Source organism: Dysidea avara, chromosome 12 (genome assembly GCF_963678975.1).
Source record: "Dysidea avara chromosome 12, odDysAvar1.4, whole genome shotgun sequence".
NCBI lineage: Eukaryota > Metazoa > Porifera > Demospongiae > Dictyoceratida > Dysideidae > Dysidea > Dysidea avara.
The window spans coordinates 11,301,920-11,325,219 of NC_089283.1; the positions used below are offsets into that span (position 1 = coordinate 11,301,920).

General features: G+C 37.9%; 2 protein-coding genes and 1 long non-coding RNA gene across 5 annotated transcripts; 2 read left to right on the forward strand and 1 right to left on the reverse strand.

Moving 5' to 3' along the window:
• Nucleotides 1-449: 449 nt before the first annotated feature.
• Nucleotides 450-17,179, reverse strand: LOC136241625 (uncharacterized). Its single transcript, XM_066032871.1, has 2 exons — nucleotides 17,077-17,179; nucleotides 450-6,437 (listed from the first exon to the last, which is right to left on the reverse strand). Exon 2 carries the CDS (start codon nucleotides 6,411-6,413, stop codon nucleotides 531-533), a length of 5,883 nt encoding a protein of 1,960 aa, XP_065888943.1. The 5' UTR covers nucleotides 6,414-6,437; nucleotides 17,077-17,179; the 3' UTR covers nucleotides 450-530.
• Nucleotides 17,180-17,191: 12 nt separating this feature from the next.
• LOC136241626 (solute carrier family 35 member F6-like) lies at nucleotides 17,192-18,735 on the forward strand. The gene is made up of 3 exons (XM_066032872.1): nucleotides 17,192-17,392; nucleotides 17,446-17,518; nucleotides 17,576-18,735. Exons 1-3 carry the CDS (start codon nucleotides 17,298-17,300, stop codon nucleotides 18,626-18,628), a joined length of 1,221 nt encoding a protein of 406 aa, XP_065888944.1. The 5' UTR covers nucleotides 17,192-17,297; the 3' UTR covers nucleotides 18,629-18,735.
• Nucleotides 18,736-19,128: 393 nt separating this feature from the next.
• LOC136240767 (uncharacterized) lies at nucleotides 19,129-23,086 on the forward strand. Of its 3 annotated transcripts, none has more exons than XR_010693965.1 (3): nucleotides 19,550-19,693; nucleotides 20,116-20,222; nucleotides 22,806-23,086. It is a non-coding gene; the product is annotated as an uncharacterized lncRNA (long non-coding RNA). The 3 variants fall into 3 exon arrangements; XR_010693966.1 differs by having other exon boundaries at nucleotides 19,591-19,640; XR_010693964.1 differs by having other exon boundaries at nucleotides 19,129-20,222.
• The last annotated feature ends 214 nt before the right edge of the window (nucleotides 23,087-23,300 follow it).

Below are 23,300 nucleotides of genomic sequence, written 5' to 3' on the forward strand. Positions count from 1 at the left end.
AAGCGTCTGATTGGTTGGAAAGAAAAAATGGCGTAGGGCCCAAAACTCTTGCATTTGTCACCAGACCCTACTCAATGCAGTGGGTGGGGTCTGGGAACGAGACTATAGTTAATATTGCTGATGTTTAAGATGGTATTTTTGCATGTTTGAATCAAAATAGCTATAGTTTCAGTTGTGAAACTTTAAGAATTGCTTATGTCATGACAAACCTCTCCGACTTGTGACATAAAAAATTCTATGTCTGGCATCCCTTGTTCAACCCTACTGTTAAAAATCAAATCGTATGGGATAAAACAATTGTATGTGATCAGTACTGCATTGGACATCATAATATTTGTATGTATCCATGCAACTACTGCGCAAGTTACTGTATAGGTATAAATTTCCAAACTGAAATTTTCAGTTATATACAATAAAATTATGAAAATACTGTATTATTGTGCACAAAAAAAAAAACAATATAACTTTACAATTAGTTGCTGCATAAACCAGTACTACAGTGTGTTATAGGGTGAGTATGCATGTGCATCTTATTTATGATTCTGGAAGTGTTTTTTACTATACTGTTTTCTTCCACCACCAGAACTTTTGTGTTGAATGTAACCTCTATCCCCATCATTTTTTCTATGATTTCCTTTCTGTGCTTCTTGTCTTCTGTGATTCTGACTATAGTCACGCTGAGATGGCTTTTGATGTTTTTTAGTGTTATCTTGCAGCAAAATTGTTAATTCATTCATATTTATCACCTTAGCTACTTGTTGTAGCCATGTTTTCCAAAGTAATGAACATGATAACATTTTCATAGACCCAACACCAATAACACTACTTTTGGCTCGTGTAAGCAAAACATTCATACGATACTTGTCATCAACAAAGCCAAGAGTACCTTGTGCATTACAACGCACTGTGCTAAAAATAATTATATCATTTTCCCTTCCTTGAAATGAATCAATAGTGCAAACTTCTACACCATTAGTAGCAAATAGGCTTTCACGGATATGCTTAACTTGTGCAGCATATGGTGTTAATACTGCAATGTTGTTTGAAGTGACTTTGTCCATAAGCAGTTGTTGAATGACTTTAGTTACCACTTCACATTCCTTTTCATTTCTATATGATCTACCACAATGGGTTTCTGTTGACTGTGTATCAATAAACATCACTTGTTCATTGAAAATAGGAGAATTTACAGGACTTCTAAGGTGAGTACATTTTGCAGATTTAAGTTTGTTATTGTAGAACACTTCTGAAGGAAAGGCTGCAATCCTGGGGTGCATGCGGTACTGCTCATTTAGGAAAAAAGAAGGTAATGACTTTTGCAACCGATGAAAAAGAGTTTCTGACAGTTGATGTACCTGTGGTGAATTAGGATGATCGTTACCTGGTGTAGCAACTAACAAAGTTGGTGACAACTGTTCAGGGTCCCCTATAAGTATCAACTGTTTACAACCATTAATCAATGGTATTAGTGAATTTGGTTCTGTAACTTGAGTTGCCTCGTCAATAAGCACATAGGGAAATGACATCCCTTTTAATGCTGGATCATCAGCACCAGTACAGGTTGTAGCTATGACTTTAGCAGTGCTCAATACAGATCTAGTTTTTTCACCATCACTAGACATTAATTCTAAAACAACTTGTTGAATATCTGGTGATATGGCATCTAATCTTCCTATCCTGACAACCTTAATGTTAAGCTCAAGTAGCTTACGTGTTAGATTATCCACAGCCATATTGGTTTCAGCAGTAACAAGAATACACTCCTTGCTGCATAATCGGTCACATATAAGACGTACAATTTCGCATGCCAAAACAGTTTTTCCTGTACCAGGTGGACCATGAATCAACGTCACCCGTTGTGTTAGGGCAGCATCAATTGCTCTTTGCTGACTAGCATTAAATGTTTGTGGTGAACAAGATCTAAAATTCTCTATTTTGTGTAAAGAAACTTCAGTCATTTCTGTATCAATGTTATGTTGTTCATTTTCAGGGTGAATAACAGTCTGGTGCACCAGTACTAGTAGCGAAACAACATTACTGACTTGTCCTCTAGAAATGGAATAGAGACATTTCATTGCTCGCTTGAATGCAATGATGTTACTAATTTGGCCTAATTCCCAATGACCTCTGGATGTTTTAAGTGATTGAATCAAGCAAACAGGAACTGGATAACTGATGTCAACAATGACATAAGCGGGAATTTTAGTAATGTGAACTATCACACCAACTGCTACTGGTACAGATACGGTTTTACCATCTCTGGTCTTGATCATCAAATTAACAGTTACCCAAGTGTATTTGGCAAAGGACTGTGAGCTTATTTCCTGCGAGCGATGAAAGCCAACTCTCTTATACTTGTTTTCTCTGTCACCTTCAGGATTTACTTTGTCTGAATCATCTTCAGTTGAGCTGTGTACATTACATGCTCTCATTTTGATGAGATTATAACCTGTGTCATGATCCTTGATCACTGTTGATTCTTGCTTAGTGGTCATTTCATGTAGAGTATGACATAATGTCAGGTAAGCAAAATGACTAGAATACTTTTGGAATAATGCTGGACTAACTTTAATAGATACCTGTACCTTACAATTTGCAGCCAATTGAACGAGTGCATACTTGGTTAATTGTGGAGACTGTTGAGCTTGTGAAGAAACCAATGATTGGCACAATGTAAAAAGGTGTTGAAGTATAGACATTGCTGGTTCTAAAGGAATGAAATACCACAATTGCCATGACGAGCATGTACTAATGAATGCAGAAACACTCTTCAACTCTACTTTGGGTAGAAGCAAGGCTACAACTTGTTGTAATATTTTAGGGCATTTTAAGCAACTTGCACTACTTGCTAAATTCAAAAATTCCAAGGGGTCAGTGATTATTTCCTGGAGCTGAGTCAGTATAATTTGAAATGCTTCCACATCTGCTAGTTTCCAACATGTGTGAACATATTTAGTGACACATTCTGAAATCAGCGTTCTCAAACATGCCAGAAGTACAGTATTGTATTTTGTCAAGCTAAATTCTGTCAATGGTAATATCATTTGCAATGCCTCCAAAAAGCACTGGCAATTTCCAGTGTTGGAAATACATTTGAGATATTGTACATGATCTGTGAAATCATCAGACCCTTTCCCAACATTCTCAAGTTCTCCTTCTTCAAATTCTGGCAGCACATCCAGTTCATCAAACATGATGACTTCAGGGGTCCACTCTGGAGATTGATCTGGGTAATAGAAATCAAAATACGCTGGTGAATTATTTGTGCTTTTAACATACACTTCAATACAATGGAAAGTATGTTTGTTAATTTTTGGATGATTCTTCTTGGCACTGGGGTACCTTTGAAGGTCAATGCTCATTCTGTTTAATAATATTTCATTTTCTTTCTTTACTTCAATTTCATTTCTTAACCAAATGAAGGTTTGAGCTATATTATTATTACGATAGAGTTGTAAATAACCATCATCTAAGTTTAGGTTGTAATTCTCACCTAATTCATAGACCTCTTTATAATCAAAACGGGATGAAAAGAAATATGCCACTATTGAACCTGGTATTACTTCAGATTTCCCTAAAGGGACTGCACATTTAAAGTGTATTACAGAGGTAACACCATCACCTAAACCAATTGCAAGAAGTGATTCATTGTATTTATGAAGTGCATGCATAAGGTGGTGCCAGCTGAAATTGTTAGAGTGTGACGATAAGTAAAAATGCCACCCACACTGAGATAACTGCATAGAAAAGTTGCTTAGCATATCTTGAGTAAGTAAACTGGACCAATTCAAAGCATTTGAAACTAGTTCTTCAGGAATACCAGCATCCACAGCCTTCATGCGCTCATCAATTTTCATTTTCCCAAAATTAATGTGCCTTGATAATTCCACAAGTTTTGAGGTGGCTTCTTTTTCATCAGAATACTGTGAATAACACCACTGTTGTGCAAACTCAAATAACTTAAACTCACTGTGTCCACTGGAATTTTGAAGAATTTCACATATGAATGCTTCACTAACAGTAGATGCATTAATTTTTTTATCATCTAAAATGCTACCTGTAAGATTTTTTTTTGTTTTATCAGCTATTTCTTTCATTTTCATCCAAACAGTTTGTTGTATTGATGCTGTATATTCTTGATGCTCTGCAAGTGCTACTGGTACTTGGTCTTGTACTGATACATTATTCATACTATTTGCAGGTTGTCGTAAATGACCAGGTATTTTCACTGTATCACCGGTTTTGATGGAATCAATACTTCTTGAAAAATACATACCAAGTTCCTTACATTCAGGACAATTAACTCCTTTTAGTTCAGCAAAGTACCTAAAATTAACATCAATTTTACCCATCACTAATGACTGCTTATTCTGTTTGGATAAATAATTTATCATTAAATCTCTTGTAGTTGTAAAGGTGTTATGAGTTTCCACAGCAGGATAATGATAAGGCTCATATATTTTATGAGGTATTAGAAGTGGATCCCAGGAGACAAAATATTCATCTCCATCTAAATCTGATCCTGCAATTTCATTAGGATGAGGTCGTTTTCCTTTAATGGGAAATACAATACAATCAATTAAGTGGTTTAGTTCTGGTACATCAATAGCCTTGAGAACACGTATGTCACCCAACAAGTAGCATGGACTTTTGGCAATTACAATATTTCCAGTGATGGTATGTGGTTTGCCTCGTATTGTTGGTCGAATAAAACACTGACCATATTCAAGTATACTGCATTGATCACACACGCCAAAGACATATCGTGAATCCTCAACAAAAATACTAAGCTTAGACATTTTTTCAATATGTCTTCTTTGAAGTTTACAAATATTATCAAAAAGGTACCCACATGAATTAAAATCTGAACACTTCTCTAGTTCTCTAGCTTTATCTGGCTCATTATCCCATAGGAGCATTTTAATGGCCACTTCCTTAGATGTTGTCATCAATTCAATCATTTTGTAATATTCCTGTTGCTTATGCAAAAATACATCATCGTCTATTCCTAGGCCAGACAGCAGCATAATAAACTGCCTATTAAGCTTTCCATAAGAATGTGGTCTGGAATAGTTACACAACCAAATAGAATCCAGTGGTTTTGTACCAGATTTAAATTTTTCCATTGATTTTCGAATTAGCAGACTCGTTTGGGGTTTTGTAGGATCAATGCTTACAACTCCCTTGCACCCATCAAAACGTATTTGGTAAACTGAAGGTAAACCTCCATTCAAATCCAATTTGGCACCTTCTACTATAGCATTTGCTAATTTAATTCCTACACTCCCACAACCATCAGTAAAGTTTCCTTTGCTTGTCTTGATATCATCAATGAATATTGTGTCTTCCTTAGGTACCTTAACTTTGGTTGGGATAGCTTTAGAAAACAACAATCCAATTCGTTTTAGTCTCTTTGATGTTGACTTGATGTCATCAAAATTTCCACATTCTTTTAGTGCACTTTCTACATCTTTAATTGATCCTTTATACATATAACAGTGACGATATTTTATACCACCTTGACTACAACCAATGAACTGATACTCCTCGCCATCAACGTGCACACCATATTGCAGGACACGTCTAGCATCACTCGGTTCTACACACCTATGAAACTCTAACCTTATGAAATTTTTGGCACCATATCTATTTACCATCCTGTCTTTTTCTTTTGGGTCATACCTGTAATACTTGCACTCAATTGTACTTGTAGTAATTTCAAGTGTGCGAACAGCCAACACATCTGGTAAAGGTGGCTTTATTTGAACACAAAACATGACACAGATTGGATACACACCCACAGCTGTTAGCATACTGTTATGATGGATTGGCAGTATGCCATCATACACCGCTTTACGTAGTATACACATTCGTTTTGTATGATTAACTTCATTTATGTAAATATAAGGAATGTTATACTTGTGAAATATGTCAAACATTGCATCAACAAACCTCTGTTGTTCCTCTTCATCTTGTACCAGTCGGAAATTGTCATCTGTAGGTGTTTTCAGGGGACAAAGCATGGCCACTAAGCACTTCTTGTATCTTTCTATACACTGTCTTCCTTCATTGGATTCTGCTAATTTCTGAGCCGCCTCTCTATTAACATACACATAAGTAAACACAATAGGATCAGGTCCCCGGTCTGATATATATGATTGATTAGAAGGAATTCCTTTCTCATGGCGATTTTGTGCCTCCAAAATCAATTGCTGAAGTTTCAAGAACACTTCTTTTTTAGGATCACTCTTAAGTGAATCAGTCATGTGATCACGGTTGATGTTATGTTCCTTCATAACATCTCTCGCTACTTCTTGTATGTGATGATACTCCTTGTGCCGCTTACACCATTCTGTAGCGATTGTAGTCTTTCCCACTGAACTGGCTCCACATAGTATGATTCTTTTAGCCATAATTATTTTACTAGTGTCACACACCTAAGTATGCATGTAATTACAGTCAAACTAGATGATTAATTACAATACATACATACAAACAAAACAATATTGAACTACTCTACTGCACATGTATTTGTGCTAGTTAAGTTTATGAGTGCCAACACTTAGATCATAGATTTATAACCCAAGTTACAGCACTCAGAAGCAAAGTTGATGGTTAGTTCAAAGATTTCAAAATATCAGGTAGACAATCATTTTTACACAAAGTTTACTGGAAATTATGTTTAAGACAGTACTGCAATACTTTATTTTATTATTGCTTTACAACACCAGATGCAGAATTACAGAATTAAAGTGTAGCTATGTACAAAAATAGTGTGGTGATGTACTTCCAGTAGGTTATACAGTAGACACGATTTTGTTCTGTTGTATTGCTACTTTTCATGTTGCATTTGTCAGTAATTTATTACCACAGATTCATACTGATCTATAGTAAAACCATTACATGTAAGTTGTAAAATCAGATATAATGTACAAGAAACAAAGGCTTAACAAATGAAGCACTATTGTGCAAAACTCTTGGAGCAGTTTGCATAAATATATGCATACATTGAAGTGTGCTACCAATTGCTATAATTCTTATGAACATATGCATAATGTTCATTAGGTAATGAAATTTGAATATACACTGTAGGTGAGTATATTACACAAATTAGGTATAAAAATAAAGAAATTATTGCCATCACTTTTGTACATTGAGAGTTCATCAAAAAGCGAGGAAGGCCAAGACAAACAGCAAATATCACCATAACTTTTGAATAAAGCGTTTGTGGAACAATCCACACGTTTCATTTGTTAAACTCATCAAGAGAAGCCTAATGGCACCTTGTTTTAGCAAGCGGTAGTTAACGTGGTAACAACAAATTCACACAACCACACAAGACAACTACAGTAATTATCAGCGCCCTGAGGGTTAATTAATCACCTTAGGGCTCCAAGGGTTACAGTAGTTTTCTTGTGTGGATCTGTGTGAATTTGTCTGTTACCACTATAACTGCTTGTACCTTGTTCATAGATTAAAAGCAAGGTGCCATCAGGTGAGTTTAACGAATGAAACGTGTGGATTGTTCTGCAAGCACTTATTCAAAAGTTATGGTGATATTTGCTGTCCGTCTCGTCTTCTTGAAGAACTCTCGATGTACAACATTGATAACAATAAGTTTTTTTTCATCTGTATATAATAGTGTATTAGATCTACAGTGTAGCGATACTCCACTGATTCAGATGAGGGTTTGACAAACTTGACAAAACAGCCACAAGATTTCCAATAAGGTCTTAATTATTGTTAACTTGTCCAGATTTTACCAGCAATCTACAACATTTAAGGCTTGTTGCGGATCCCTTGGATTTAGACTAAAGGCTTCTCCTGGTTTTAGGCTTTAAATTAACACGCCTTCACAGATCACATGGTTTGGTGAACTACTGTATACACGAGTGCATGATAATGTATTCTATATATACCAGTATATAGTATAGAATATGATAAAAATAGAGTGTGCCATAAAATGCCAGTGCTTAATGGGACAATGGTCCGTGTACAGGTGTATTGTCACATAAAGATACAATAGCTATGCTTTTTTCGCTGCTGCTTGTTTTGTGCGAATTGGACTGTAAGTTGTTACAACTTGTTTAACTATAGTAGTGTATCACATCTAGTGATACTCCACTGATTTAGACAAGGGATCGACAATCTCAACAAAGCCAGGGACAATATTTCAACATCTTTAAGATTTCCATAAGATCTAGCTTAATTATCGTTTAACTAGTCCAGATTTTACCAGCGATCTACAATATTTCAGGCCAGCTCCTTGGTTCTTTAAATTAACAAGCCTTCTCATGGAACATGTGGTCAGTACGCTATAAAAGGCTAATGCCTAGCGGGACTAGTCTACGTGATGTCCTGATGAGGTGTTGGCACTTAAATTACCATGCTATTTGCTGCGAGTTTTGTTTTGGAGCCACAGCTACTGTAAGTTATTCATTATTGTAGATGTACACCTGTAGTAATGTTATTTATATGGCCCTGTTACAATATTGCTGCATAATATCTATGTACCTCCCTGTTCAACACATGATTGTTTAATCTATTATTTTTATAGCCCACCCACACCACCTTCTCTGCCTGTGCCATGTATGTAGTAATGTTGTTTATATGGCTGTTACAATATTGCTGCATAATATCCATGTACCTCCCTGTTCAACACATAATTGTTTAATCTACTATTTTTATAGCCCACCCACAGCTCAACCACCACCTTCTCTACCTACTCAACTACCACCTTCTCTGCCTGTGCCATGTTGTTTATATGGCCTTGTTACAATATTGCTGCATATTATCTGATTGTTAATCTATTATTTTTATAGCCCACCTACAGTCCATGTCCATTGTTGCTCATGATAGTCAAACCAAAGTGTTGCCTCACGTTTCCATGATGATGCAAAAGGTGGGTGAAACCCAAAAAATGACAAAGCCAACTCAATCAACCTGTCACAACTGCACGGACAGATGCTATCATAACTAGTGAGCCTTTCCTGTTTGCTCAATACAGCAGGCTGCGAGTAGTGCAATCGTCACTCACGCCATGGTAGAATAATCTTCATTCTACCAGTTAACGCATTTGGTGGGGTATTACTATGAAGAGTCGTGCCACTCAACTCACAACTGGTATGCTATATTCATGTGTTTTTCTTCATGCAAGGAATGATGGTTCACAAAGCATTTGCTGTATGCATCTTAGCTCATGTCGCATTTATCATGTACTACAGCAACAAACTACGAGCAGACATGCCAATACCAAATTGTTTAAGCATTACACTGCATTCGTAGGTGGCATGCAAATCCTATTCTCCATCTTCATAATATTATATGATGTGGCAACTGGAAATTATTCGCGAGTACAAATTGCATTTTTATACCTGGTTTGTGTGATAAACAATAGTAATTGTGGCCTGTGGGACAAAGCAGCAAAGCCGATCCATGTGTTGCCACCTGACACTACAGATCTGGAGATAGTGCATCCATATGTTTTCACTGAAGGTTTTGCACAACAGTGCTTCATTAAAGCCTGCATTGGGCTTAGCAGGTATTTAATGGCCAAAACACAATGTACTGTAGCAAGCCTCATAGGCTATCAAGAATACCATATCTCTTCAAGCTGAAAGGGGATGTGTCACTTTCTTAAGCATACAAAAGTAAAGAGCAGCCTTGGGGCTATGTCTAGAGAATTTGTGCAAGAAAACATGATAGGGAAATTATACACATTTCTGCATACAATTAAAGTGGTTTGTTTGAATTACGCTTCCCAAAACAGCACACAGAAACATATCTAATTACAAAACAATTGGTGACATTTAATTACATATAACTTGTATTATAAGCACAAAGACTCAGCTATGCTCAGAGCATTGAAAACGTAGAACTGAGAAGCGTATCCACAATCGATCCAGTCAGTACAGAAAATACGGATGATAAACATGATAGCTACTACAGTCAGCACGGTCGCAGGGAAGCCATGATGTACTGTCTTGAATTGACACCTTTTGCTGTCAGTGAAAAGAAATAGGATGACAAACCTAAGCCCATGATGTGCGCATTGTATGTACTGCGGTATGATGCCATAACATACCTGTTGGGTTGAAGCAGTGTCTAGCATACTGTAGGTAAAATCAAGCCCATAACCTTAGCAGTTATTAATTTATGTTTGTCTGAAGGCATTAGTAGTAAGTTAGCTATTCACTCAGTCAGGCAGTAAAAATTAAAATTTCATAACAACTTATTGTGACTGGTGAGCCTATGATGTACACCCTATCAAAGGATAGAATAGTACCATACATGTCAAAACTATTCTCATTTGGATGTGTGCCCTAACTATTAATCAGACAGTGATCTGGTCCTTATACTGACAGTAACAGTAAAAAGGAAATGTAGAGGGGTTTGTATAGTGATAAAGTAGGATTTTATATCCTATGCCATCATTTTGGGAGTGAACACTTCCGTCTTGACATACTAGCAAGGTTTGCACTTTCTCACAAAACAAGTTGATGTTGTGCTACTTTTAAAACCAGGCGCCATGCAGCTAGCTAACTCATCTGGAATTAACCAACTGTGTGTTGCTATGTTATTTGAAAGAGTTCATAATATTAAAGAGAGACCACCTCAGAGCAAAATCCACCTGTTTGGAAGTTTAATAAATCAGCTCAGTAGGCGCTCCTAGCTGTGCCTCCACCCTTCTCCGTGTTACTGCGGCTACTCCACAGTCTAACCTCTACCACCAGAAGTCAAAAGTAAACAACCACAGCACTAGTAGTGGAGCCGCGTAGCTACTGGAAATCCCGAGATTAATTCATTAGCCTGCAGATTCATCTCACCTTCTGTCCGCTGGATCAATAGTACTACAGTATATCGCCCAACATCACCCGCTGCAACACTATCGTCAGGAACTTCCAGCTGGCTGGCAGGACGTATTCTCATCACTACTCATAGCCCTTTACGCCAATCAACTGTATTGGCACGGATTGCGCCATGTGCTAATTTGATGCACTGTTTCATGGAGCGGTTGGCTGCCAATGCTTTTGTCTACGACTCTACGGTCCCATGCAGCGGTTGGCTGCTGATGCTATTGTTGTGCAGCAGTTTGGCTGTCAATGCAACCATTGTCAGGAAGTCTGTCTTAACATTGGAGAAGCAGCTGGCTTCCCTTTAGCAAATGATCCCTGCTATCACCTTCCAAGTACTCAACGACCACCCCCATTGATGATGACACATCCACACCAGCAACTAGAGGTCCTTCTGTCAAAGGAATTCCCCAGGTCTCTCCCAACAAATCCTAGGGAACAGCCACAAATAGGTCTACATTCGAGTCAACTACACTCTTGGACCAGTGGGACAGCTAGACCACCAGAATACCAGCTATCTTCCTGTAAGGGAAAACAATCAAGACCCAGTGGCTAAGCAAACAGATGTCCAATATTTTCACATGAATGAAGGTTTTTCTCACATCAAAGCTCTGACTTTCTGTGTGACTGCTACTTTTCACAACAGCCTTTTTCAGTCTGACCAAAACAGGGCAATCCTCCTTCACAAAGCATCAAACCAGGACTGGATTAGCATCATGACTGGATTAACCATACTCATTTTCTCACAGCTATCAGTTGTACAGGGGAGCTGCCACCATTTCTCTTCACATCAAAGAGGAGCAAGTAGGACTTGAAGACTAGCCTAGTTTGCAGTAATTTTGTTTTCCTTTGACAACTTGTAATTACCATGAGTTGGAAAAAGCAAATAGCTGGACTGCTCACACTGCCACTCCGTTTTTGGTTGTGATCACACATGGCAACAAAGAAAGATTACTGGAACATTGAATCTCATCACAAAACACACTGCTCTATCTGCACATGTGCAATAGAAATCCCAACAGGTCCATAATGGGGTCTTCCCCCAGGGTCCATGACTAAGGTAGTTAGGCTAATCTTTTTCTTTTTATACATAAGATATGGACCCCAAGGGTAAGACTTCCATACCATGGAGCCCACATCTCCACCTTTTTAGGTGTGACCTAATTGTGGGTTCTGTAAACCTGGACGTGGGCTACAATATATTCATAGCTACCAGTTTAATGTAGTATAACCAGAAACAACTAATCCAAGTGTAGGGAGAACCTATTGCTGGTTAGGGGCAGACATACCACTATCTGTATCACCACAAAGAAATAATTAATCAATGGTGGCAGTAGCCATCCAAAAATACTGGAATCCACTTCAAGTGGTGGGAGTGCAGGTAGCAAATGCTACGTTTATGTGAAGCATTTGGTGAGGCTATTGGTTTACAGACCACAATTCCGGTCCTATTCCTTTCATCTATTTTGACAGACAACTGGCTAAGGCATGTTCCACTAATGAGTCTGAAGTCCCCACTATAGAATTGCATTTCAAATCATCTCCTGTATACCCATGGGATAAGGCAACTTACCACTACTCTGGAACAGCTCTAACTGCATACAAAGGAGATCACCAATCACAGTAAGGACTTCTCCATATCCGTCCTCCCCGCAGTTGAAAGTATCTGGTGCTACACTTACATGGACCAATCAGAGTTTTTGTCAACGTGGGTAAAATGTGCCAAGGGTACACTATTATGGGGATTATAATGTCAAATTAAAAGTACAATTAATTCTATTGATTGACTTCTAGAAACAAAATAGGAAATAGTACACATGTCTATAGACATAACAGGAGAAGGAGTACTACTCTACAAACATGCCACACACATGTCTAATCACCATACCATGCGCTGAAACAGCAGAAGACAAAGTTCCAGCATCAGATTCAACAATACCCTCCTCAGCCATTCTTGTGACAATAGCTACTTTAGTATTCACAATTAGTTTTACTCTTTAACAGTATACATACATGCGTAAGCCATGATACTTTGGGTGTCACTAAAACGAGAAATTATGGTAGCATCTGCCTAGTTTATGAGTCTTAGATTAGTATGGAAAAATTTGTGACACTGTTGAATGTACATACTGTACAACCAAGTCAGGAGAATATGAAAAGTCTTTCATTGAGATGGTGAATTCTGTGACTGCCGCATCTGTCCCTCCCTGAGGAGGTTGAGTGTGGCACCCGACTAAACATTGGGTGGCCCTGCAGATGCCATTCACTGATGGTCAGGATTTCGCTCTTCTAATGGATTAATGGACCATGGCAGACAAGGAGTGACCACAACCGTTGGCAGCATAGATAAGGCCCCGTGCCATATCACAGTATATACTCTCAAACAAAGAGGGGCAGCCAACTTACCAGTTCACAAGTTTGCAGGGTACAGTTTAAGGAGGCCAAGGGTGCCAGAACTGCCGCAGCAGTAGTAGGCATCCAAGATTCTATACCATCTAGACTCTACTGAAGTTGTTGGCAGAGCCCAGGTTATCTGCCAGGCATCAAGTGATAGCCTCATCAACTAACTTGGATCTTCTTGTTTTAAAGTGCTTGTTGCCGAATATATCAAGCTTAACTGAATCTTAACACCTTCCAATCAACACTGGTACTATTGCTCCTCTGCATAAATGCACATAATAATGGATTATTATGTGCTTATGTGGGTTAATTATGGGCTTAGATGGGTGCTCCAATACATTTTGGGGATATAACTTATGGGTTATTAACCCGTCTTTGTTGGGTGGGTTATCCCCAAAATGCAGAGGAAAACTAATTGATGTGTTATTTTCAGGAAGCACTCGAGCCTGAAACAATAAGAGGACAGACAAGCTTGCTAATATGCAGGCAGACAATTGCACAAGGGTAATGTCCTGCAGGCTCGGGTGTCAGTTGAATCTATTTACGGAGCACCAATATTAGGCCCATAATCCCATCCTATATAATGCATAGCTTAATGGATACATTACAGGATCCATATGTGTCTCATGATTGAGTCCGGCATCTAGTTAAGTATAGGTTGAATGCAGAGACTACATTCTTCAACATTTTAGTTTAGGCCACTACAATGAGATAACTTGTTTCTCATCAACTTCTCATAGAGTATCACATGTGGGCAGGCGGGTTATCTCATTATTGCACAAGCCATAGCTATAAATTGCAGGATGTATATATTTGTACAAAACCAGTATAATAATCCTTTATTTTTTTGGCAGTGTGCACACCAAGCACTGGTGCACACTGAGAGTAAAACTCCGAGTTCACATAAACTTCAACCATAATATAACAAGGTTTTCAAGTCCTTTACGAGAGTTCCACCAGTCTTGAGGTCATGTACCATACCCCAGTACAGCAGCATGCAGCAACAGTAGTAGCAGGTAAACAGAAGCAGTGTTAGCACGTGTAGGCTGGTCAGTCTTATTAGGAGGAGGGACTGTGCAAGCTTGTGGCAGAAGTAGCAACACTAAAGCTACTATGACTCTTAGATATGATGTATGGTATGCAGGTCACGGTATACCAATGCTATATAGTCTAATGTATATATACTGTAGCACTCACTGTTGATGTGTTGGTGGTTGATGCTCCAGTAAGTGCTCTAATCTACACAGAAGTAAAAAACTCATAAATAGTGTCTGCATCTCAATGGAATTGTAGAGTTTTCCATGGAAATAGTGCTGTTCTACATGATAAACCCACTACCACAACACGCAAAAGATCCATGCTGCATTCTCGTGCAATGAGTGTGTATGGGCAAAAGAAAATTTTGTTGCAGTCGGTTGATGAGAAACAAGTTATCTCATTGTAGTGGTCTCACATGTTTATGACTCCCCGTATTCACAGGCTTTAGCCTTCTCACAGGTCCCTAGTGGGATAGCATTCACAAATCCATCTCCCACTCCCAGTTTTACCCACCCTCCTCCCAGTTTTCATATGATTTTAGCACAGATACTATAGTATCTGTGATTTTAGGCACCATATGCAGATATGCATGCAAGCTTATAAAGCATGCTGAAATCTATAGATATTCCTTCGGAAATACCCGCCTCCATCTTTAAAGTAAACGGGGGGGGGGGGGTCCGGACAGGGGGTTATCCAGACAATTTTTTTTTAAATTCTGTGTACGATGTTAACAACATTTATATTTCTTGGTCACTTGATTGTTTACAACTTTCATTCTTTGGTACCATTTAAAAGTAATAAAGCGAGCTCCATTCAAGTGGCAGCTCGCTCCTTACTTACCGGTGCACACAAATTTTGCTCTCAAACTTTTAGCTGAAGTTTGTTCAAATTTCTAGTGTGCTCAATTCAGAGATAAGGGAGCCACCATGTCTGATAAATAGTGGGAAACGGAATACTACCACAGCTTCTCCCCGACAGGCCAAGTATGTTACATCAGTCACTGTCTGCGGTATGGCTTACCTTAGTGCAATTGTACACAAACTCACTTTTATTGTTGTGCAACCATGTACACTGTACACCTGTAACATTGCACTATAAAGTTAATAATTGAATAATTGAATTAAAATCATAGATATATAATAGAACCTTTTGTAGGCTCTAATTCCTATGCTTTCACCATCCACAATGGTTAAACTACAAACCAAATCACAAAATAAATATCAGAAATGAAATCAGGACATCACAAAGCCGGTGTAGGGACAGAAAATAACACACCAAACATCGGTATCGAAGCGTAACGCTTCTTTCCAGAAGCCCCCACACCATACTTACGCAAGGGGTTCGACACGTTTGCAAATCTGTACGTGATTTGAAATTATTTCGTGATTTGAAACCCGATTTGTGATTTGAAATTGGATTTGTGATTTGAAAATTGATTTGAAACTTCACTTGTGATTGCCGTAGTGTGATTTGTGATGTTATTACTGTGTTCTGAAGGACAGTAGTTCATGATTAAAACTAGCATTGTATCACTGTGAGCTTGTATTGTTTAGAAATATGTTTTTGATAGTAATTTTTGTCACGGATCACGCAAGAAACTAATTACGTGTATTTATGTTATGTAACTTGTACAACTTGTTGAACCGGTTTTTTAGCTGGCTAAAGGCCGTTGCTAAGTTAATTAGTTATTGTACGAATAAAAGTTGCAGCTCTGTATTGTATTAGCTTGTTTATAAAGTATTTAATAAGTGAACCGGGTCGTTAATTGTCGTACGGCTTGCGACAATTTTCAAGCAGTTTTAATTATTTGTGTGGGCGAAACCGCTCTAGATTTTGTTGATTTGTGATTTGGTAGCTGAAGGGCGTACGTGATTTGGAGAGGTGTCGTACCCCTTGTACTTACGCACACAAAGTTGGAAATTTGGATTTGCATAGATTCTAAGAGCGTTTAAGAAAAACCAAGTAGATACAAAGTAACCTTAGTTATCCCTCTATAATAAAATTTATTCAGTATTTGGAAAAAGCCCTACACTTTTGCAAGACGATAAATTCCATAGTACCTAAAAGTGGGATCTTTTAGACCACCTTAGGTAAACTTAAGTACTACATATATGTATATATATATATTTTTTTGTGTGTGTGTATTGTAATTTAGGCCCCTATTCGGTGATTATTAGTTTCTCATCCAGCCTTTCTAATTATTATGATGCGGGCGGGAGGGTATTACCATTATTTTATAATATTAACACACTGATGTACAGACCTTGTCCAAATTGTCTTTTTTTCTTACTACAAACATTTCCTTCACTACTTTTCGTGATCGCCAACTGTTTTTCGACAGTCAACTGAAAGCCTGCTTTGATGAAGTCGATAGAGCACGATTGCAACTGGCACTGCAGCAATTTGCTAAGGAAAGCAACAGTTCTCCTGGTGATATATAGCGCATTGTAACGTTCATCAACAAAAATTATAACAGTTTGGTATCACGTGTTCTTCTGAGCATGCGCAGAGTAAATAATGGCTTACCATGCGGTAGCTTAAGAAGGATGCGGGCGGTGGATGAGAAACTAATAATCACCAAATAGGGGCCTTAATTTACTTTTAGTTAATGTAAGGCTTGCCAGGGCTCCTGTACTGATCCATCAGCACGTGGTACCCCTGTGCCTAGGCCCCTGTATGCTTGTAATGTATATTTTGTCTTAATCATTAAGACGTTTATTCTCTCTTGTCCGGATACCCGTTTACTCTACAATGGTGATTTCATCATACAGGATAAAGTACTCACAATGTAAACGTATCAACACTCGAGAAAAGATTGTTATCTTGTCCAGAATCGACGCTCACCGAGACGCTCACCGAGACGTCGCCCAATGTCACGTTATTCAGCGGCGCACGCAGTTGTGACATGTAGTAGTCACATGACCGACACAGGGCGCATCAAATAAAAGCAATTGTCTCGTGTTCATCTTTTTGCGTCTTTGTTTCGCGCCTGCAGTCACCAGAGGAATGGATAGCAGTATTTTTACTGGTCGGACGCTGTTCAAGATATTCATATCCGTGCTTATGGTATCAACTGGCACCATCAACACACTGGCAACGAAGTGAGCGAAAGATATCTGCGTTGTGTTGTTTATGTTGTTTACACTGATTGTAGATGGGCAGATACCATCATGGCTAAAGGCACAAATCCAAAGCCAGAACACCCGTTTAACCATCCCTATGTGCAGGTACTGGCATGTTTAGCATGTACCTTCATTATGAAGCACATTTTTTTTTCTTTGAAGACTTTAGGCATGTTTATAGGTGAAGCCAGCTGTTTGGTTGCATTCAAGATTGTGTACTACTACCATAAATTTTCAAAAAAGGATATGTCAAGATATGGTCCACAGAAGTTTTCACCTTTCATTTTTCTGATTCCAGCCTGCTGTGATGTGCTTGGAACTTCAACAATGTATGTTGGTCTCAATTTAACCTTTGCATCAAGCTTCCAAATGTTACGTGGTGCTGTCATAATATTCACAGCTTTGCTATCAGTGGGATTTTTAGGAAGCAAACTGCACTTGTATCACTGGGTTGGTATGCTGACAGTCATTCTTGGCTTGATAGTAGTTGGGTTGGGTGATGTGATAGGGGGAGACAATTCAGGAAATGCTAATTCAGTCTTGACGGGTGATCTTCTAATTGTAGCTGCTCAGATAATTGCTGCTATTCAAATGACAGTAGAAGAAAAGTTTGTGAAAGGATACGAAGTGCCACCATTACAAGGGGTTGGATGGGAAGGGGTGTTTGGTTTCACTGTTGTTGGCTTAGCTCTGATCCCAATGTACTTTATTCCATGGCACTTTCCATCAGGACCAACTTTCTGGCAGGATCATACCCGTTTCGAGGATACTATTGATGGCATTCATCAGATCTTTTACATTCCTACCTTAACTCTGGCTTTCCTTGGTACAGTTGTCAGCATTGCATTTTTTAATTTTGCCGGGTTGAGTGTTACCCGTGAAGTGAGTGCCACCACTAGAATGGTTCTGGATAGTGTCAGGACCTTCTTCATATGGATCTTTGGACTAGCTGTCAAGTGGCAGAAGTTTAATTTTTTTCAGCCAATTGGTTTTGTGCTGTTGATTACTGGAACTTTTATCTACTACAATATGATATTTGCTCCAATCATGAAGAAGTTTGGAATTTGGCCTTCAATATGTGGCGGTGGTGATCCTGAAGATACACCTGGGGATGATGTACCAAGAATAATTAAACCACTTAAGGATGCTTTTCATGCTTCAGATTCTATAGAAAGGGATCCTTTACTTACTAAGAGCCACACTAAACTCAATTAAGTTTTAGTTGCTATTTTGTTGCAAAGACAATTCTAAGGTTTTCCTGTACTTATACTCTTTGGTTTATGTGTATGAAAGTTTACATTATAAGTGTGCATGTGTCTTGATTTCAGTACTGATTGTGTTGATCAAATCAACAGTAGTGATGGTTTGATTTTGCATTATGATCATGTTAGTGTACAGCATTTATGTGTGTGAGGTTAAAAAAAATAGCTTTGCAAAAATTTGGGCCTCACAGTAATATTCTAGTTTCACATGACCATGGCTCTTATTGATTATTCTGGTGCTATCAACCCTATTTAGGTGCTTATAAGCTTCCCGAAAAACATATAAGCACCTAACTAAATAGGGTCGGTGTGCCAGACTAATCAATAGGAATAGATGAATTTCATAATAGCAAAAGTTGCCGGGGTAAATGTCTATAGTAACATCTCCAAAATTTTAATGTTAAAAAGATAGCATATATGGGTAATGAGAGGTTGCCGTTTTCCCATACATTATCTATGAGAGGGGGCAACAGTTGCCCCTTCTGGGCAATCATGACATTTTGAAATTTGTAGTTTTACATGATCCATGTGATTGCCCAGGAGCAACTTTACCCCCTCCCATAGATAATGGAAAACTGCAAATTTTAAAGTGTCATATCATGACCTATTATGCTATCTTTTTAAAAATTGGAGACTTTACTTTTGACATTCACACTTACAAATTTCAGGTTGCTATGGGCAACAGCTTAAAATCTATGAGCACATCTATGTCATAAGCGCCTGCTCGAAAAAAAAGCAGACGCTTATAATTATTCGATAAGCGTCTGCTCGAAAAAAATCTGACGCTTACCGGTATAATTATTCGATACCGTTCCGTTTGAAAACGGATTTCGTTACTTTCACATCGTTTGATGCCACACGTAAAATTACGTAACAACATTGCGTTAGAGGGGCTTTAATAAAATAATTATTAAGCACTGACTAAGACGCGCGAGGACACGCTTTATCAAACCAGATACGGAGAGGTAACAGCAGCCAGCTAGTGTTCTGTGACTAAGGGGTCTGCCAGAATAACAGAGTTAAGTAATGTATGCAGCAGTATGTATCACATCACCACCAAGATCACTTTAATATGCCTGGTTGTAATGTTTTATGCTGTAATACCGCTATTAATGCTATGAACAGAACTCTTAACACAGACATGGTAACAATTTCCTTCACTCCAGATATATTTCAACCTGCCTTGGTCAATTATAGTAAGGGCAGAGGCTCAGATTGTCCCATGCAGTTGCAGTGGTGTTGATGGTTTTGCAGCAGTGTTCGTAGTTGAAGTATTCTTTACTAGAGGAATAGCATAACTGTAGCTAATGGATAATACTGTAGCCTCTTTCCCAAGGGTCTGAAACTCACACAATCTTACAATTTCTGAAACAGATTTTGTTACTTTCATTTTGTTTGATGCACCTCTACATACCATTATGTAACAACACTACATTATAGGCACATTGATAAAGCACTGAAACACGTCAAACTCAATAGGTGACAGCAGCCAGTCTTGTGATGACTGAAGATGATGTGCAACTAATTGGTCTGCCAGGATAACAGAGGTATGTATGCATTATGTATCACATCACCTCTGTTACCTTCCATTATCCTTGAGTGTACTGTTTTAAAAATGCTATCAACAGAATTCTTAGCACAAGCATGGTGATAATTTACTTCAGGGATATTTCAACCTACTGGTGACCATCTTTTAATAGGGACCTAGTTAGAGGTGTGCGATTATCTAGATATATTCGATTATCGAGATATCATAAGACTTATCGAGATAAGGATGATAGGTTTATTAATCTAGATAATAGTAAACTTCCGTAAATTATTTGTATACCTGATGGTGTAGGCACCTCCTGGGGTCCCCAACTCTCCTACCACTTGGGGAACAGTGTTAAGACAAACATTATTCACTTTTTTAGTCTTTAAATTTCAATTTGCTTACGTTAATGGTTACAATATTGGCAGTTTATTAAAATAAATAAATGCTTCAGTTATCGAGATAAGTTAGATAATCGAGATAAGTTCAAAGGAAATATCGAGATATGTTTAAATTAGTCATCGCACACCTCTAGACCTAGTGTACGTTTGTTTCACTGGGGTGTCACACAAGCACTCACTATTGGATAATCTGCGTCAAAGACAAAATTTACCTTAGCCTTTGGCTTACAGCTTTTGACCTGACTTGAATGCATCTTCCTGAAATTTTGTCTGCTGTTTTAGGCTTAATTGTTAGGTTTTCATCCCTGGCCACATCCAATGTGGCCATTTAGCATTTTTAAAAGTTAGTATAACTAGCTATAGTAAACCAAGAAAGCTGCTGTCTGGGCCATGTGAGCCAGCTAGATATAAATCCATACACCTTCATTGTTATTTAAGTGTTGAAACTATTTAGGTTTATTATATCCATTTACCAAACACACCAGTCCTGTGCTTTAAAATTTCTTAATACATGCTACCTATATAATAACCAGGGAGTAGGACAAGACCACGTGAATGCGTAATAATGTTGCACAAGTACTTAAAGTATTTCATGTGAACTGAATAGACCCTGTACAAAAAGTAGAGGAAGGGGCTTGATACATATTTTGCTCTATGTAGTTTGTTGCTTGCAATGGTGTGATTCATGATTAGAAAGATGCTGCTGTTATGGCAAGGGCTAAAAAGGGGGGCTAGTTGTGGCCAAAAGCTAGTTGTAAATGACTTTTGACTAGTTGCAAATAGTGATTGGGCTAGTTCTAAAATTTAGACAAAATAGCCAGGTTTACTACAGGAAAGTATACTTACGTATTGTACCTCTTAACTCTTTTACAATTTACCACAGGGATTTGACTAAAAGTCTAAAGATACATCTTGAGATAGCCATTTTCAAAAATTTTCTATTTCATGGTCTATTACTCTGATTAAAAATTACCTTACTAGTTTTAATTTCTTTCTTACAATTCACTATAAACTGAAAATCAACACATTCATCAAATCAATGCTTTCATGCACATAATTATATACATAGTTATTTTGTCCCTTCAGCTTGCTAATTATTTCCAGATCTCACTCATTCTCTAAAATCATTTCCAGGTTCAATCATGGCACACTTATGTTTCAAAATTCTTGGGGAGTATGCCCAGACCCCTAGAAACCCCTTTTTACTGCCACTTTGTCTCATGACTTTCATGTCAACAGTTGTATGATCTATTACTTTCAACAGGTAGTATGACTATGGTTTAATAAAATATTTTTGTTAGTGCTTTGTAGTGCACGTGATCTTGTCTTACCCCTCTGATCTACAACTGTGAAAGATACATCATTGAAATCAGTGGAATTGTTACAGAGCTTTGAAACATTTTAAGTTTTTCTATCTCGTAAGTTTTAATATTTATTTATAGGCAACTCTGAGTTTTAACACTTCTTCCCATCTCCCACTGTAGTGATATTTTGTAGTCTTGACTGTTGACTGTGAGTTTGACCACAATCACAGATTGAGATTGACTTAGTAAGTGATACGTGATACCCCTAGTGTTTTATTTTATAAGCCTAGCACTACAATTAAACAGGTGATTCTGAAGTCACAGTCTAACCCCCTCCACCATACTCCAAATAATCCACAGCCTGTTTGCCCATTGTAATCTATAACATCTGGGGTTTGCACCACTAGCAACTGTAGCAGGCTATCTATCATTGTTACCAAACAACCAACAACATACTCAGTAACCATAGATACAAGACAATAACCATACGTAAGTCCAGGAGCATGACTACCTGAAAACTTACATTCATAAGTGAATAGAATATAATGAAAGACTAAATACAACAATGGAGAGTGAGGGCTAGCAACAAGAAATCAAAACGTAAAAATTTTGAACCATCCAGCACCAAGATGATTCAGGGAAAAACCCACAGGGTTTTACCCACATACGCATGTTACGCACATCAGTAATGTCATCAGTAATGTCATCAGTAATGACTGAGTTTCTTTCTGTAGCTATGTATGTGTTCACTTCTTCATTTTGATGACAGTAGTGACTTTCCATGTAGAATTCTGCCGTTCTCCTAATACAAATGTCATTTTGCAAAGTTTTTTTAGACATACTCTGTAAAATGAAATACAATAGTAATTGTTTTGTTTGTTTTTGTTAATGCAGGTAGCAATGATGTCATCATCTAATTGTGGGTCAGTCATGACTACTCGCACAGCAGGTGAAATTGGCCATTATCTCCTCATATTGTACATAGAACTCTATCATCAAGGGTGACTTTTTTTGCTGAAGAGCTGCAGCATTTGCAATAGTGTGATGCTAGACTGTGGTACATCGCTCAATAACTTTTTGTTCCAAGTTTTATGTACATGCTGTAACTGATCATATTATTGTTGTTTAAATATCACATCTTTTTATTTACAAATAACTATCACATCTTTATAGTAGATCCAATATTACCGTAACTTCTTTCTGTAACAGAACATGTACAGTATGTTACCTCTATTACATTCAGATGGTAGCCCTAATAATTTATGAATGGAATGTGGCTTCTTCGTAGTAATGCTTGACCTGCTAAAACACCCTGAAGCTTTTATTTCAAATGTCCTATGTGGTCTGACAATTTCACTGTTTTATATGTACTAGGAAACACACCATTTG

Bases quoted from the DNA above. Each gene is read 5' to 3' on its own strand.
- LOC136241625 (XM_066032871.1), bottom strand. From the start codon at position 6,413: ATGGCTAAAAGAATCATACTATGTGGAGCCAGTTCAGTGGGAAAGACT.
- LOC136241626 (XM_066032872.1), top strand. From the start codon at position 17,298: ATGGATAGCAGTATTTTTACTGGTCGGACGCTGTTCAAGATATTCATA. The intron at 17,393-17,445 runs GTGAGCGAAAGA...CACTGATTGTAG, and splicing joins ATCAACACACTGGCAACGAA to ATGGGCAGATACCATCATGG. The intron at 17,519-17,575 runs GTACTGGCATGT...TTTTCTTTGAAG, and splicing joins TTAACCATCCCTATGTGCAG to ACTTTAGGCATGTTTATAGG.